Below are 17,130 nucleotides of genomic sequence, written 5' to 3'. Positions count from 1 at the left end.
TAAACTTGTTTTTTTTCATTTTAAAACTTTTTTATAACTTATACACTTTAATTTCGTGACTTGTACCGCAACGGCGTGTTACAAAACTCTTTAAAACAAATGCATTCTGTCGAACGATTATTATATTTCTGCTTCATATACAGAAAAATCGTACAGAGTTTTTTATTTTTAAAATTAAAACCCATCAATACACTGGATGCTTGCCGCCAGATTATGCTCTCTTTTTATTTTTGGGTATATATTTATACTTTCAGAAAAATATGTGGGAAATGTAGCCTAGCCAAAACTGGATAAAAGTTCATTAACAATAAAATCACAGAACTTAAAAAGGAAATAAAAAATCAAATGGAAGTAGCCTAAACCTGATGTCATTTCACTGTAGGTTGGCTATAAAGCCTATTCAGGGCCGGCCGTGGCAAGCTCAAGGCCCAATGCAAGAACTGATAACGATTTCCAATTGTCCTGGCCGATTTTAAATAACTTAATATTAAGCTTAATAGCAACGTTAACTAAATATTAACTATTTGCAAATGAGAGCTCATCAAAGTTTTGCTGTGTGATATATTTTCATTAAACCTTTCTTTTTCGAGAACAAATTGAGAAATAAAACTATGATTTGCACAAAATAAAGTGAAATTATTATTTTGGTTTTGGTGCTAAGTAGTGCGGGAATCTGAAAAGCGTGGGGTCCAATTAGGGATGTGCCGCGAGGAAGATTATTCGGGTTCGTGCGAACCCGAATATCATGAAGGTCGACACGAACGAATCCCGAATTTATTCGTATTGGAACCAAACAATAAAATTTCCTCCAAAATTTGTCAAGTCTTGCTTGTAACATGATGTAATCGATAAACAAATCGCTTTTTTTCGAAAAATAATGTTTAAAAAACGATTGAAAAAGCAAAATCGTTACGAAAACGACCTTCATTATAAGTACTTCTGACTCTAGTTTAGCTTTGTCGGGAAACTAGATCATCATTTTAACAAAAGTCAGTAAATTTAAGACTTATAAGTAATATTGTATTCGTGTTCGCCCGAATCTTCCATAAAGGCGATATTCGGCGAATCTATTCGGGTTTGGGTTCGTATCGGCCCATCCCTAGGTCAAATGCAGTTGCATCACTGGCATTGGCGCAAAGAGGCCCCGGTGCTTATCATCGCCTGCTGACTGCTATTGGTTATCATTTGATAGACTAGTTAAGGTAAGTTTGCAATTTAATACGATTGGCTGCCACTTGACTTGTGTAAAACATTTTTCTAAAAATGCGTAGCATTAAAACCTCATTCAGCTAATTCTACTTTCCGTCACGCATTTGGAAAGCAATTATATTGCAGGTTAACATTCTTTGTGGTGGTCTATCGGCCTGGGCCGTATGTGTGAGAATGGCTCAAGTCCATACTCTTATTCTCTTGACAATAAGCAGATTTGAAAATAATCGACTTTCTCGAGCCTTACTTCACACAGGGAGATCCTTTCCATTGATCTAACATCGAACATTTTATTACAAATTTCATGATTAAAAGCTGTATTGGAGAGCTGCTGCCACCAATCGCTTTAAAAAGGCGGAAAATAACAAAAATTAAAATAACGAACTGGCTAAGTTTGAAAAATTGCGCTGGTTGTTTGCATAATTGAGTGAAACAGTGAATTACTTTTTTGATTTTTATTAGACTTTAGTGGAACAAAGCTGGCCAAACGAAAGCCTGCAAAGCTATTTACCAAATGTTACAAAATTTATATTAATTGTCTCAAAATACCTTTAAAAAAGGTGAGGCAACGTGGATGTAACGTTGTACAAATAGATTTGAAAAATGCTGAAACGCTAAGACGCGATTTGGTTTCTCTCCGTTAGTTTTGAGCTTTGACAGTGTCAGTCTAAGTAATAATAGTGAGAAAAGTATGCCGAGCGTTTAGAAAAGTTGTTTTAAGTATATAAATGTACGTCGTTACGACTTTAAAAAAGTTGTTTACGGATTTCTATGTTATCTGGTTTGGATTCCAACTAATCAGAGAGTAGCATATTGATGTTTTTGGGAATTACCCTAAAAGATGGTTTGTTTCAAAGTTCCAGGTCGCCTGCAGAATTTAGATAAAATTTGACAAGAAAAAGGGGAAAAGGCCAATGTATTTTAGGTTGAAAAATTCATTTTTGGCTTTGGGCTTATGTAACGAGAGCTAGAGATATGTGGTTATTGTCATATTGCAGTATGAGGTAGTCTCAGTCTCTCTGGCAAGCCCAGTTTACATAGCCTATGCAAAGTTTTATGGCGCCCCATGCGGCAGATTTCGAGTAATTGCATTTTTGGTACTTTTACTACATAAAGAAATAAACAAAGATTTTGGTTCTTTTCTGAAACATATACTCTTCCTATAGTCATAGTGGGAGTTTTTTAATTTCTGCCTGTGGCTATTTTGCAAACATGCAAAATGGCTGTCACTGTTATACCTGAAAAAATCGTACGTTCAAAGCTTTTTTTTTCATAGTTTTTTGTTAACCTAACGAAAATTAATAACATAGTAAACTAAACCCAGCCTAAAACTACTTTCCAGTCTAAACCTAATTCCAATTATACCTTGAATAATTATAATCAAGATTTTGGATACCAATTCTCCTAACCTAACCGTCTATCTTTAACTTCTGGCCACATAACCTACTGTCGGTGAAATAATCACTGTCCTGTAAAATTCGCGGAGCCCAAACAATTTGCAGATCAAGATTTTTACACTTTGTAGCAGTTAGGTGGTGTGTAGTTGAACTAGTTACGAATTGCAGCACATGGATAAAGGTTAGTTCTGAGCAAAGTTTGCTAATTCTCAAAAGGTCTTTAATAGTTTAAATGCCCATACTGATTTGCTATAGCCTGATTGCAGACGTTGCGTAGCAGTCACTGCATTTTATTTGTCTTTATGTTTGACTGCTGGTATAAGCCCGACCGCTTGCAAGATTTATGTCAAGTTGAATTCTGCTTGACTGTCACTGTCGGCTGTCTTTTAGGCTTGACAACAATAAACACAAATGTTGACATTGATTTTATGATTATTATAAAACAGATTGATGTACAATGTCATCTTGAGTCAGAAAAATAACAACGATCGTTGGACTGAGTTTTAGTAGAATGAATTATAGTGCGTAAATGAAATTGCAATATACAGCCAATGCCAGCATTTTAATCACTAACTCTTGAAAAATATATCACGATGAAATAAATACAACCACAATACGGGGCTCACCGCATGAATTCTTGCCAGGAAATTTTATGCAAGTTTTTCAAAGCTACCGGCATGGTCGGACAGCTTATGCCTTGAGAGTAATAGAAGCGTTGGAATTATATAATTTATTATTATTGTCGATATGCAATTAGCTATACCTTTCTATGTCAAAACATTATAAAACAACATTAACTGAAATGTATTTTAATATTATACATACAATAGCTTGTAATTTATGGTGTACAATATTTTCATGCTGTCTAACTCATGTTTATTGAATATATTTTCCTAGGAAAAAGCTGATATGTAAGCATGTATAAGAAAATGTGATGACCAAAAAGGAAGAAAGACATAAAAACGCCTATGGTGCCCAAAATTGTGTTTGTGAAGGGGCATGGCACAATGCCCCTTTAATAAGCTAGTGCATGCGGTATCAAACAGCTTGACTGCATCCGACAGTCTTTCTCAATCCTAGTTTGAACTTGGCTGTAGAAATACTTGTAAAGTTCAGTTGTATTCTTGTTCAATAAATAGTTAGTTTGCATACCCTTAATAATATTACTGATAACAGTACTATTAATACTGGTAGTACTATTAGTGCTAAAACAGGTTATGAATTTAAGTCTTCCTTCAGTTTTTTGAGCACATCTTTAAGCTTGGCATGCAGTATTCCAGGGAAGATTACATTAGAGTTCAGTACATTTTCACATTGCTTGATAGCATCATCTTTTTTGGAAGAGATTTTGCCATGGTACACTGTACGAGCATAATTGCAGACCGCCCATGGATCTTTTGGGGTTTGATCATCTGTATTAGCTGCCTCAAAGTAAAGCTTGTAACACTCAAGAGCTTCTGGAAACTGCTTGGTAGCAGCATAGTATTTTGCACAATATATCAACCTTGCTGGCGCATAAGACAATTGTGAAAGCTTTTCTTTTGTCATTTTCACCAAATCGGAACATTGCTTATCTGCCAGCTGTTTGATTTGTTGGTCCTTTTCTTGACCGCCAAGGAGTCTTGCATAAATTCTCACCAGAAATGTTTGCATAGATATCTGCTTGTATATTTTCCAAGGCCCATAAAATTCACTCTGCAAACCATGGTTGTACATGTCCAAGTAGTGCTCTTCACATTCTTTGTCAAGCTGTTTCTCACACATCTCTTTTAGACGAAGTAAATCTTGACAACTGTTCTTTTTTGCCTTAAGTGTGCTTGGAATAGACCAGGATGTTGTTGTGATATGCTCCGTCAGTAGTCGAACTCCATGCTTCTCACGACATTTACGGCATATTGCAGTGGCCATTTCAGAGCGCCAGTTGTACTGTTTCCAAGATTCCAAAGTATGTTCATCGGTGTAAATGTACACCAGACTCCAGGAATGCAGTATGGAAGCAAGCCTTTCTGCAAAGAATATCTTCCTGTGTTTACTCTCACTCAAAAACACGTTATCATCCCGTAGCTTAGCAACCAGTTGGAAATTTGCAGTGAGTGATGTTAGGCAATTTTTGACAAACTGTTGAGTATTCTGACTTAGTTTGTCCTTTAAAAAGTTTAGCTTTGCATCATCTGGTATTAAAACACTCGCTTCATATTTTTGAACAAAATCTGCAGGGAGAGATATAGCTTCTTCTTCACACTCGTCTACAACAAAGTTGGCAATTTCATCTACTGCCAATGATCCAGTGTAGCTGTCTGAAATGAGAGAATAGTGTGCATCTTTGTGGGTCCATATTTGGATTATTGCTCGTTTGAAGTAGGTGTCACATGTTGATTTATGGAATGAACGATCTGATGGAGCGAGCCAGATTGATCCAAATATCTCATACAGATGACTCATGATCATTGACATCATCAATGCCTCTGCTCCGTTATATTGATCTTTTTTGATTTCAAGGTTTTGAAGCAAAACCTTTCCGTGTGGTAACAATTTGCACATGTTACTTTTGACACTTTGCTCACGGTAATCACCTGTTACAAAGCCAGCTATGATACAAGCTGCTTCCTTCAATGGATCGAAACCTTCTTCACCTGGCCGATTCATTTGCTCTCGGTGTATTGCTTGCATCACGATATTATGAAATGTTATCTCATTCTCGTCATTCTGGTTGCACAATCCTTGATCCAGCAGTGATCTGATGATGTTACCGGCTTCCAGCTTGTTAAAAACCTCAACATCACGGTTTGTTGAAAACCTTCCTGCATCATCACGTAACTCTTGACAAAATCTTTCCACAACAAATTTTGGAATGCAATCATGGTGGAGATAAGATAAACATGACAGAACCTTCCAAGCAAGAACAGCATCTTTTTCAGATCTTCTGTTTATTGGATAGAGTAGTGTAATTGCTTCCAAAACTCCAGTAGTGATGTCTTTCACAGGATCATCTGGTATATTCATGGGTCCGTGATCAAACTCGACACTAAGAATATGCAAGTAGTCTGCATAGTCGATAATTTTCCTCCTGCAGTAAGATTTTGCAAGTTGAAGTCGTAATGGAGAACCGCTGAATTTTTGTGAAAGCTCATTTGCGGCGTTTTTAATTTCCTCATTTGGGTTATCCTCTTGATCGAGTAGAAATCTGACTCCTTCGTTGATTTCAAAACCTTTTACCAACTCCATTTTATAACAGGGTATGTGGTAATACTCTTGATGCTCAAAAATATCAGACTTTCTGTGACTGGCAATATAAATATGTACCTTTCCTTGACCATTGGACATGCTGTCATTGCCAACAGCAAGAAGAAAATCTTTTAGGAATTTCTTTTGCTCTGAAGAAAGCTTTACCTTGCACTCAATAAGTATTAGAATTGGAATTTTAGAGCTATGAAGGGCATCAAGAAAAGGACGGCTGGCGTTTTCATCTATGCTTTCCACAATCTCTTGATAGTAATCTGCACCAGTAGATATGAGTGCAAGTTGATGCATGCGATCCAAAAGCATCTTAAACTGTACTTTAAGGTTGGTACCACTGTTATCTAAATGCATACTCCATTTTACAGAAGGTTTTTTCTGTTCCGTGTATGGAAATAATTCAGCAAGTTTAAGCAAAATTTGAGACTTTCCTGTTCCGGGAAATCCATGACAGTGCAGAATACAACAGCTATTTTCTTGAGCGTGTCCAAGGATAGTATTAAACTGTTCTGTGGCCAGAAAATTTGCTGTAGGTTGTTGCACACGATAAATTGACATTTTGTTAGAACAGTACAATTTTGCGATGAGAAATCGGGAAACTTGATGCCTATATTTCCATGTATATCACTTTTACTATTTCAATAAAACCAGTAGCTGTGAAATGAAACAAGCAAATACAACAGTAGTCAATTAATTATAAATAAGTCATTTCATAACCATATGTCGTTTTATAAATTATGAAACAGGAATAAATACTACCATTACAGAAAATCTGCTGTTCACTGTTGTTACAAATTATGTATCTAAGAATCAGTAGTGTTTACAATTGGACTTAACTCGAAGAGTTTGTCAAAGGTTTCCAAGACGCAGCAGGCTGAAGAAAAGCCAGGCGGGAGGTGAAAGCAAAGTTTGAAGAGCGCTACAAAACGGAGAAGAAGTGGTTTTTCCAAAAGCTGCGGTTTTAAAATGCAATTTCTTGTCATATTGAAAGGACCTTGTTTATGAAGTATTTACATTGCAAATAATGTCTATGTACACTATAGTGTACTGCATTAGTATCAAGTTAATGGTGAAATATGTTTGTGCGGATTGGCAGAGCTGTGTAAGAGTGGAACCACAAGGGTTATTCACTCATCGCTCTTTTATGCAGACAACGCTGCACGAACACATAAAATGGATAAAATACGAATGATTAGATTAATATTTTTTTTGAGTTTTTGGACTGCTATAAGACTAAAAGTTTATGTAGTGAATAAAAATGACTGCTTTGAGAATAATTGCACGCACAACTTTTGACACTAAAAGTTAATGTCAATAAGTTACAACACGGAACATTAAGCATGTGATGTGCCGAGTTGTCATCATAGGATCGTCATTTGCTTCACAGTGTTGTTATTTAATAACTTAACTGATATATGCCACGAAAGTGAAGAATATTGAATTTTTGAACGTCGGCATCTACAATTCTAGAAGGTTCTTAATACTGTATTGAATATTGAATGGAGTCTATCCGTCTATTCACTCTATTGCTTGCTTTTGACAGGCGTGATAAAAACTTTTAAACATCGGATTCCATGAAATTTTCTGTCATTTACAACAAATAATGATGAGCAATTATTAGGCTACAGTTAGACATATGTTTTTACAGTCAAATTTGCAACATACGAATGTGATTGATTTTCGAAAATGGGCCGGAGCGAAAATATTTTTTAATTGCTGAAAAGAACGGTAGCGTGAGGAGCAAAACGAATGCGCTCTTTCTTTTTTATAAGATCGGTTGCCCAGCTCTGCAAATTGTCAGTGTCTGTAACTATGAAGTTTTAAATCTGACGCTAGCGCAACGACACAGGTTAATATAAATTGCAATATCTTTTGCTGGTCTCTCCCAAACCAAACAGGATGTAGCCACGAAGGTTAAATGTGAACGGTACCGTTTAATATATTTAATGTTGACTGCAAGACTTTGGGTTTAACCAAAGAACGAATGTTTTTTAAAGTTTAATTTGCAAGCAAATTCACGGACAAAAATTTTTATTATTATAAAACGAACTATTGAAATAGCTGTAGTGAAACTGAGTTCCACGTAGGCTACCGCAACTTTATGCTACAGCAGCCCGATTTGTGAGCTGTCCATCGATAGTGATAGTGGCCAAGACAATGACAATCCTGCGCGGTCCGACATTAAGCTCAATTCGCATAACTGCGAGTTCATGCTTTGACTACTACTTAACCAGACTACTGAACCGGTAATAATATTATTATTATTTCCCTCTCCTTATGAAATTGTTGACTCTGTGATACCTTTCAGCTGTTGTTATATGTATGATCTACTCTTAGTCTGACGCTAGTCTACTGTTGAAGTACAACTTGCTAACTGAAAGTTACGGCTTTTAAGCAACACTCATAACATAATAGTAGCATAATATTGATGTTTAGATTAAGCCTCGACTACTTGAGCCTGCCCCGTTAAAGTTGACTTCATACTGTTTGCCTGAAAGCTGTAGCGGTAAAAGATCGACGCAATGAAACTCGATCAAGCATAGGACATTATTCGACAACACCACATTGTTCAAACAAAGGGGACCTCACGATAAAGGTTAAATGCGGAACCGAAAGATCGCCCAAAACGGTTGTACACTTTACCACATAGGTAGTTATTCGATTGTAGCGAAGCATAAAGTTTTTTAATTGGCTTTACTTCTTTAACAAAACTCCTTTAACCCGTTCGTTGGTTTAAACGAGATTTTTCTTCGGTGCTAGCGCTCTGTCTGTGGGTAAAACGATAACTTTTGTTTTGCAATCGCAGATGTTATAGTGTGAATTGTTCTGTGCGGACTAAACATTTTAAGTGTCAGACGACGTATCTAAATGTTTGATGGCGTAAGGCGTAAGCGATCGAACGCCAAATCACGTATAGATGCGGCTTACATTAATTAAATTATTCTGCACTTTTAGATGCGCTTTACAATCAAGGGTTGTTTACAATACAGCTACTACGGTACTGAAACTTTAGCATAGCGCAACAACGTCATCACGAAGTTGCGACACCAACCCCACGATACCTTTTTCGCAGAACGGTGGGAGATGTTTTCCTTTGATGAAACAAAGGGCTTCTCATCTTTCACTTACCGCGTCACCAATTGTATCTGCCTTTTTGTGTTTCCATCGAAAAACTAACAACAGATTAACCAATGACTTATTACGTTTTGAAGTTGCCTTCGTTAGCTTACAAGTTTGTAATAAAGTATTATTTTTACGATTTGACCGTTTCGCAAATGCCGCCAGAGTAATAAGTTTAGTTTTACGACTGAAGGCTTTTTGTATGATATGGTAGGCCTATTGATGTTTTTAACCTCAGACTAATAAAAACCTTTTTACAACTTGAATTGAATTGAGCTCGCTCGAGCCTGGTCCTCGAGCTTGTCTTATGGTGCCTCCTCTGACCGAAACATACGCTTTTGATTTGTTTAATTTCAATCCCGGTTTTGAAACTGTTCATCAACACCGATTTAGACTTCTAACAAAATGGAAATATTTTGGTGTATCAATTTATCTAAATATCCTTTTTGCATTTTTTTCCCATTAGCTGGTTTAATATCGTCATGATTATGGATACTTACGGGTACTTACTTATACTTATATATACTATACTTATACTTACTTACGGATTACGGGTTTTTACCACTTTCTTAGAGTGATAAATTTATCACAGCTGGAAACGGTTTTCCTCAGAGCACGAAGCATTTTGTAGCTTTTACTGTTTGTTATGAATGGACATTAATGCGAGTTTGAAAAATACTAACGAAAGAAAATTTTGAGCACCCATTTCTTGGTTTTCCTGCAACACACCCTTGACGTTACTATTTTAAAAAATTAGTTCGGTACCGGTATTTTATGTGTTTAAAGATGCTGCTGCAAATCCAATGTTTGCCGCTATTATGCCCCGGTAAAGGTTACTCCAGATCAAAACATATGTGACGTTAATCACTTGCATTTTTACTTGACATTTCTAGATTAAAAAAGATCAAAAGTTCCTAAAATTAGTATTAAGGATTATTTAACATGTATTTTTAAAAACATATTTGTTAAAGTTTCGAAATTATCGCGTGAAAAGTACAGAGTACCGGGACCGACCGAACTTTCTTGAAAAAAGTAATTCGGTACGGAGATTCCATACTTTTTTCAAAAGTACCGACGGTACCTATATCGGTACCGAAAAAGTAACGAGATACAGTAATTCGGTACTATAGTATCGCGGTATTGCCTATATGGATATCAGGCTAAGTTATGTTTAGCAATCTGCTAGTTGGGGACTCGAATTATGTGAGAAAGTAAGAATGTTTTGGATTTTAGCATAAAAAAGGCAATGCAATGGGCAATACCCTGTATTGTATTTTCATAAATATAGTCTTTTCACTGGAGATACCTAGGATCGAGTGTAAATAAACGTTGCTGGCTATTAAGGTCACCAAATGCTTGTATTTTTTATAAAAACTTTGCCTGGGTAGGCTGTATTTATAAAAAAACATGCATTAACTTACCTCAACACTTTTTCAGACTTGCGCCCCATCCTGTTGCAAAATCCAAAACCAATAATTTATTTGCAACTTTTATCAATGGGCCACTTTTTGGAAACCAAATCGACCGACAGCCATTGAGGTTCGTTGTGAAGTAATCAATCCAGCAGTGAAAGCATCCAATGAAACAGTCCACCTTGGTTGTGAAAGCATGTTTAGTCATAAGTTCATAACTCATACAGAGTCGTCATTTTTCGCGCCCCTCAGTTTAAGAACCACTGCTCCAGTAGAATGACCACATTATGAGGCACTGACTTGGAGCAAGATCGACTGTTGACATGATTTTATTACAACAAACGAGTGCCATGATTCGCATACATGAACTTAACCAAAACACGACAAAAATATTTGCTAAAGTATTTGAAACATACTGCCTGTTACAGGTGCATAAAAACAAGCAATTTAATGCAAAACAGGTCAGTGCAAAAACTTTGAAAAATATTGGCCGACAAATTTAACACCTTGAAGACAACGTAAAACTGGACAAGAAAAACTATTTCTCGCTTCCCCAGAAGCAATGAAGAAATAAATGATGTATCGAAAACATGATATGCAAAAATGCCAAAATTGATGATAATATAATATCTCAAAAAGCAAAGAAAATGCATCTAAAGCTTTATTATAACGGCACTTAGAATGTGAAACGAAATTGAATGGAAATAAAACAGAAGTAAAACATAGCTCATAGAGGTATAAATTCATTGAAGAGTATAAAATTGCCACCTGTTATGGTGAGTTATATAATAAAATAATATCATCTAAGGAATAAGATCAACATGAGAACAAAATTAAACTATTGGAGTATGACCAAGATCATATATAGTTAAGTATAGAAAAGATACAGAAAATGATGAATTCGATTAATTTTTAACAATTGGTTCGATGGAAATATTTCAAACTTATTCTGGCGGTACAGTGTTATTATTCTGTCCTAGTTATAAAAATGCATCTCCATCCATACAATAGTGAAAGGCGTAAGTAAATTAACGAGTAGTATTAGGAATTGTAAAATTAACTATTGCCAATTGCTGAATGTTAGGCCAGTCTCTGAAAGTTGTTGCAAATATTTGGCAAGTAAAAAACCACAATGTATACGTTCCTAATAGACGACAAGTAAAAATCAATCAGTGATTATAAAGTAAGCTGATCTAAGCATTTTAAATTTTGTTGAATTTTATGCCGTATTTCTGGAGAAATTTCTTCAGAACGTTGAAGAACTTCTACACATTTTGTCTTTGCTTCATCTCGATACTTCAGACATTTTCCGACTAGGACTGTTCTGGCAAAATTGTATACAGCCCATGAGTGCCCATTGTATGAAGATGACTCTTTAATGTGTTGTCTGTGACTAAAGTAATTTTTGTAACATTCTAACGATGCTGTAAGTTGTCCACTACCTGCATAGTATTTGGCACAATGAATAATCCACATCCAAGCATTAGCTAATTCATTGATGTATTGATTTGCCATCGTTAGAAGAATAGCACACTGTTTGTTTCCCATTTCTCTGAAATCTTCACTCTCACACTTTACAAGCCTTGAATAAATTCTGACTAAATGTCCCAACATTGATATCCTTTTCAAGGGATGCGCTGCACCATAGTATTCTTTCTTTAATCCATGGTCATACATTTCAATGTTGGCACCCTCATTGTTTGCATCAAGTGCTTTTTCACAGAACCTTTTGACCTTGTACAACTCACTAACGCTCTTTTTGGTTTTAAGGGTTATTGGAATTTTACCCGATGGTATCGTTATATATTCTGTAAGAAGAGTTATTCTATGAATTTCACGGCATTTTACACATATGGCTCTAGCCAGAGAAGATCTCCACAGGTAGATGTCACTGGCTTCTACGTCTGGACAGTCTTTATATAGAATAACACGGCTCCAACTATGTAAAATAGAAGCCAGTCTCTCAGCAAAGAACACCTTCTGTTGACATAACTCTTTTAGGAACAAACCACCTCTTCGGAGATGTTTGATTTGGTCACAAGTGTTAGTTGTTGTAGTTGAAGGCTCAACAATATTGTCAAATTGGAACGAGTCTAGGGTCCAGTTTTTCTTCAAAAAATTTATTTCATTTTTACCACAATCTTTCAAGTTAAGAATATTTGACTCATATTTGGTGATAAATTCAGGTGGAAGTTCCTTTCCAGCTTCATAGCATTGTTCAACAACACGATGAGCTATTTCTTCTAATGTTCTACCACTTTCCATAGGTTTTAATAGACAGTCGTTATCGTCGTTGTCATTCCAAATGATCTTGTAAGCTTTTTCAAAATATCTATCACTTAGGTTGTGAACTGCGTCGGATCTAGTCAAAAAGATTGCTCCAAACGTTTCATAAAGATGACTAACGACCATTCTTACTAACAAATGTTCAAAAAAATTTCCTTTTGACAAAGACAAGTTCTGGTTCACATTGTCAAGTAATACTTGTCCATGGTGAATCAATTGCGACATCTTAAAGTAGGTATCTTTTTGTCTTAAATCTTTTACAATAAGACCAGAAAATACACATACAAGACAATTTAGGGCATTAAACTCTTTTAGACCATTTCTGCTTTGAGCGAGCCTCACTGCATGCATTATTACTTCATGAAAAGTTACAAGACCCTCTGTAATATTAAAGCTACACATTGCATAATCCATTAGCTTTGTAATTATTTCTCCTGAGTCAATCCTATTTTGAAGATCAACTGTATCGGTTTCTGTGGATCTAAATGCTTGACATAAACGCTCAATGATAGAGCGGGGTATGCGATCATGGTGTAAGTATGACAAACAGGACAGAACTTTCCAAAGCATAATTTCCATGGCACCCTTGTTCAAATTTTCTTGCACTTCAAAAGGCTTTGTTATGGCATCAAAAATTGCTATAGTTGATTTAGTATATTTTTCCAAGACTTTGGCATCATTCCCAATCAATCCTTTACCAAGGTATTCAAGATAATCAGACAAAGTTACAAGATTTTTTTTGCAGTAAGCTTTGGCAATTTGGAGTGCCAGCGGAGAGCCACTAAATCTATGAAACAAATCTTTTGCAGGTTTTCTGTCAACCTGTAAGCTTTGGAGACCGGAAAAATCTTGCAGAAGAAAGCGTATTCCTTCTTCTTGATCGAACCCGTTTATTTCTTCCTGTATAGTGTGTTGACATTGCGATAAATCTATGTAGTTGCTCACTGCAGATTTTTTACGAGTTGCCATATAAATGTGAAATTTGTTTTGTGTGGGTTGACGATTTGAAACACATCTTATGAGGTCGGTCAGAAACTTAGTGTCACAACGTTTGTCCTCAATGATTAGCAAAATATGAGCACCCGAATCTTGCAGTGCATCCACAAAGGGGGCAGCAATGTTATTTGCCATGCCTCTAATAATTTCCTGATACTTGATGTCATTTTGAAAATAGGAATTTGCCCTCATGTCATCTAAAAGCTGTTTTAGCTCTTTCCGCTCATCATCACTACTAGACTTGAAGTTTAACTGCCATTTTATAGTTTTATCATCTGATGTAAACCTATGTGGAAATATGGCTCCAAGTTTCAGCAAGGTTTCTGACTTTCCTGCGCCAGGCAAGCCATAACAGTGTAAGATTAATGTCTTCAGATCATATGCATTTTCAAGAAGAGATTGGTACTTTTTTGTTTCATAGAAACTTTCTATGGGTTGCTTTATTTGATTTATCCATATTGCCATTCTTGTTCATTTAGTACAGAAGGTTAAACACTTTTCCACTGGTCAACTAGTAGTGGGTTACCGTACTGGTAACTGGAGCCTTAATCCCACTCCAAAGAATTATCCAAAAGATTGCAACAGTTATCAAGGCCTGGTTGTGTCAGATAGGGTTGTCCTTGTGTTCAGTCAATGAATCAAACAAAATGCAATAATAAATAAAAACTTACACAAATCATAGGTAGGCCTACTAGTAAAAGCCTCTCCTTGTGCTACAACAACAAAATAATGATGAACATGCTATTTATCAGTATTTTTTCGTTAAAGCAAGTGTCACTCGGCCTTTCAACCGCAACCATACAACAGGAAAAACTAGAGTATCTTGGGACTGGGTAAAACCTGGACACGACGCAATCCGCGGATCGTCCATGGACGGTTGAAAATGGACGATTTTTGCGTAAGCGTCCATGGACGTTTTTACGCAAAACCGACGTTTTCCCTTAGTCGTCCATGGACGGTTGTTGAAATAGGGTTAAATCAGTTCTTTTTTAACAAAGCGTCCACGGGTGGTTTTTAGGATAAGTTTAAAGCAGTGTTTTCGAGATCGTCCATAGACGGTTGAAAATGGACGATTTTTGCGTAAGCGTCCATGGACGATTTTAGGAAAAGCTTAAATAGCGGATAGAGGAAAGCGTCCATGGACGATTTTAGGAAAAGCTTAAATAGCGGATAAGGGAAAGCGTCCATGGACGATTTTAGGAAAAGCTTAAATAGCGGATAGAGGAAAGCGTCCATGGACGATTTTAGGAAACGCTTAAATAGCGGATAGGGGAAAGCGTCCATGGACGATTTTAGGAAAAGCTTAAATAGCGGATAGAGGAAAGCGTCCATGGACGATTTTAGGAAAAGCTTAAATAGCGGATAGGGGAAAGCGTCCATGGACGGTTATGGAGTAGGCTTAAATAGCGGATATGATGTAGTGTCCATGGACTGTTTTGAGATAGGCTTAAAAAACGTCCATGGACGATTTTAGGATAAGCTTAAATAGCGAATATGATGAATGTGTCCATGGACAGTTATGGGATAGGCTTAAATAGTGGATATGATGTAGTGTCCATGGACTGTTTTGAGATAGGCTTAAAAAACGTCCATGGACGATTTTAGGATAAGCTTAAATAGCGAATATGATGAAAGTGTCCATGGACAGTTATGGGATAGGCTTAAATAGTGGATATGATGTTGTAGCGTTCGTGATATCCTAATAATTGCAATAATTTATATAAATTGGCATTTTGTATGAGTTTTTGTATTTTTCTCCAGTTTAGATAATGTAATGTTTGCAAAAGCTTCGTATTTCGTGCAAGCTCTTATTCAAACAAGGAATTCTAACCGACATATTGACGCAGATTGAAGTATTTCAAATAGTATTGTTTTCACGGGGTAAAGTTTGAGTGTACTTGATGAAACGTTCAGATAACGTACAATATATGCGACACGTGGTTTTATGGTAGCAGGTATTGTTCTAGTATCTTTAATCACAATCGTAGTTTCAAACCAACATGTGATGTAGTAAGTGTGTCAAGTGGTTTTCTGTACTGGTGTAAATCGATTTGAATTCTTTGTGATGAAAAGCTTAGAATAACATGGACACATGTACACGTGTGATAGCAGTTAATTTGGCACTCGCTCATTGGTCAATATTTTAGTATATAAAACAAGTGTTGGATTTAAATCGCTCTCTTGGAAATTCTCTCTTCTCTGAGTTATTTCCCTTGTTCTGCTGAATTGAAGTTATTACTGAATTATTATGAAAGTGGGATCATGGTGTAAATATTGCTAATTCGATACAACTTATTCGGACAATATAACAACTAAACTTTATGAAGTTGGTGTTGATTTAAGAAGCAATATAGAGACAGTAAACGCAACGGAGTCAAAAACAATCATTAGCGGAGTCAAACAGTCAGACTTGGTTTAGGCCAGTCTAAAAACTGATCCACCACACCCATTTCCCATAATGTAGTGTCCATGGACTGTTTTGAGATAGGCTTAAAAAACGTCCATGGACGATTTTAGGATAAGCTTAAATAGTGAATATGATGAATGTGTCCATGGACAGTTATGGGATAAGCTTAAATAGTGGATATGATGTAGTGTCCATGGACTGATTTGAGATAGGCTTAAAAAACGGGACTGGGTAAAACCTGGACACGACGCAATCCGCGGATCGTCCATGGACGGTTGAAAATGGACGATTTTTGTGTCAGCGTCCATGGACGATTGCAGGAGAAGCTTAAATAGCGGATATGAGGAAAGTGTCCATGGAAAGTTATGGCATAGGCTGAAATAGTGGATTTGATAAAGTGTCCATGGACTGTTTTGGGAGGGGCTTAAAAAGCATCCATGGACAAATTTTGTTATAAGATGAGTTGACAGGAGAGAAGTGACCATCATCGTCCAACCAGTAAAAACTCACTCAATATTTGAATGTGAACGCGGGGGAGGAATAAAATTAATTGGGCATATAATGACTATTCTTTCATAATGTTGCAGAGGGGATTTCTCACCCAAGAACAGCAAACTTTCCAATCTGGGACTGAATAAAGTCCAATTCCAAAAACTTTTTAAATTATGTGATTGAAGACTTTAACCAAGTTGTTTTCATCATCACTCAAGCTTAATGTGTTAAATTGTACATATTTTACTATAACTGTGAGCAGCGTAACACCTAATCTCGATTTCATTTCTTCATGTATTGCTTAAAATTGATTATATTCACTTCTGCGTCAAACACAAAAATTTGTATTAATCCTTTTATTCTTTTTTGCAGGTGCTGCAAAAATATTCCTGCGACATATGCTGTATCACTGGGACACAATTCTGATGAACCCATCGACAACAAAGACTGTCGATGGGTCAATCTGAAAAAACAATATAGACAATTAAATCTTGTGAAGTGATCTCTTATGCAAAGAGGTGGACAGACAGCACTTTTCGTGTAAAAGATGATGCAGTAAATGCAATATTTGCCG

The 17,130-nt window shown here is 36.3% G+C and overlaps 2 protein-coding genes across 2 annotated transcripts; both read right to left on the bottom strand.

Moving 5' to 3' along the window:
- Positions 1-3,018: 3,018 nt before the first annotated feature.
- LOC143461916 (uncharacterized) lies at positions 3,019-6,513 on the bottom strand. Its single transcript, XM_076959858.1, has one exon. The coding sequence runs from the start codon at positions 6,399-6,401 to the stop codon at positions 3,822-3,824; it is 2,580 nt and encodes an 859-aa protein (XP_076815973.1). The 5' UTR covers positions 6,402-6,513; the 3' UTR covers positions 3,019-3,821.
- Positions 6,514-10,688: 4,175 nt separating this feature from the next.
- Positions 10,689-15,030, bottom strand: LOC143462874 (uncharacterized). The gene has a single exon (XM_076961179.1). It carries the CDS (start codon positions 14,120-14,122, stop codon positions 11,552-11,554), a length of 2,571 nt encoding a protein of 856 aa, XP_076817294.1. The 5' UTR covers positions 14,123-15,030; the 3' UTR covers positions 10,689-11,551.
- Positions 15,031-17,130: the final 2,100 nt, after the last annotated feature.

The sequence above is a fragment of the Clavelina lepadiformis genome, chromosome 6 (genome assembly GCF_947623445.1).
Source record: "Clavelina lepadiformis chromosome 6, kaClaLepa1.1, whole genome shotgun sequence".
NCBI lineage: Eukaryota > Metazoa > Chordata > Ascidiacea > Aplousobranchia > Clavelinidae > Clavelina > Clavelina lepadiformis.
Note: the sequence above shows the minus strand (reverse complement) of the source record. Positions and strands in the feature narration are given on the sequence as shown.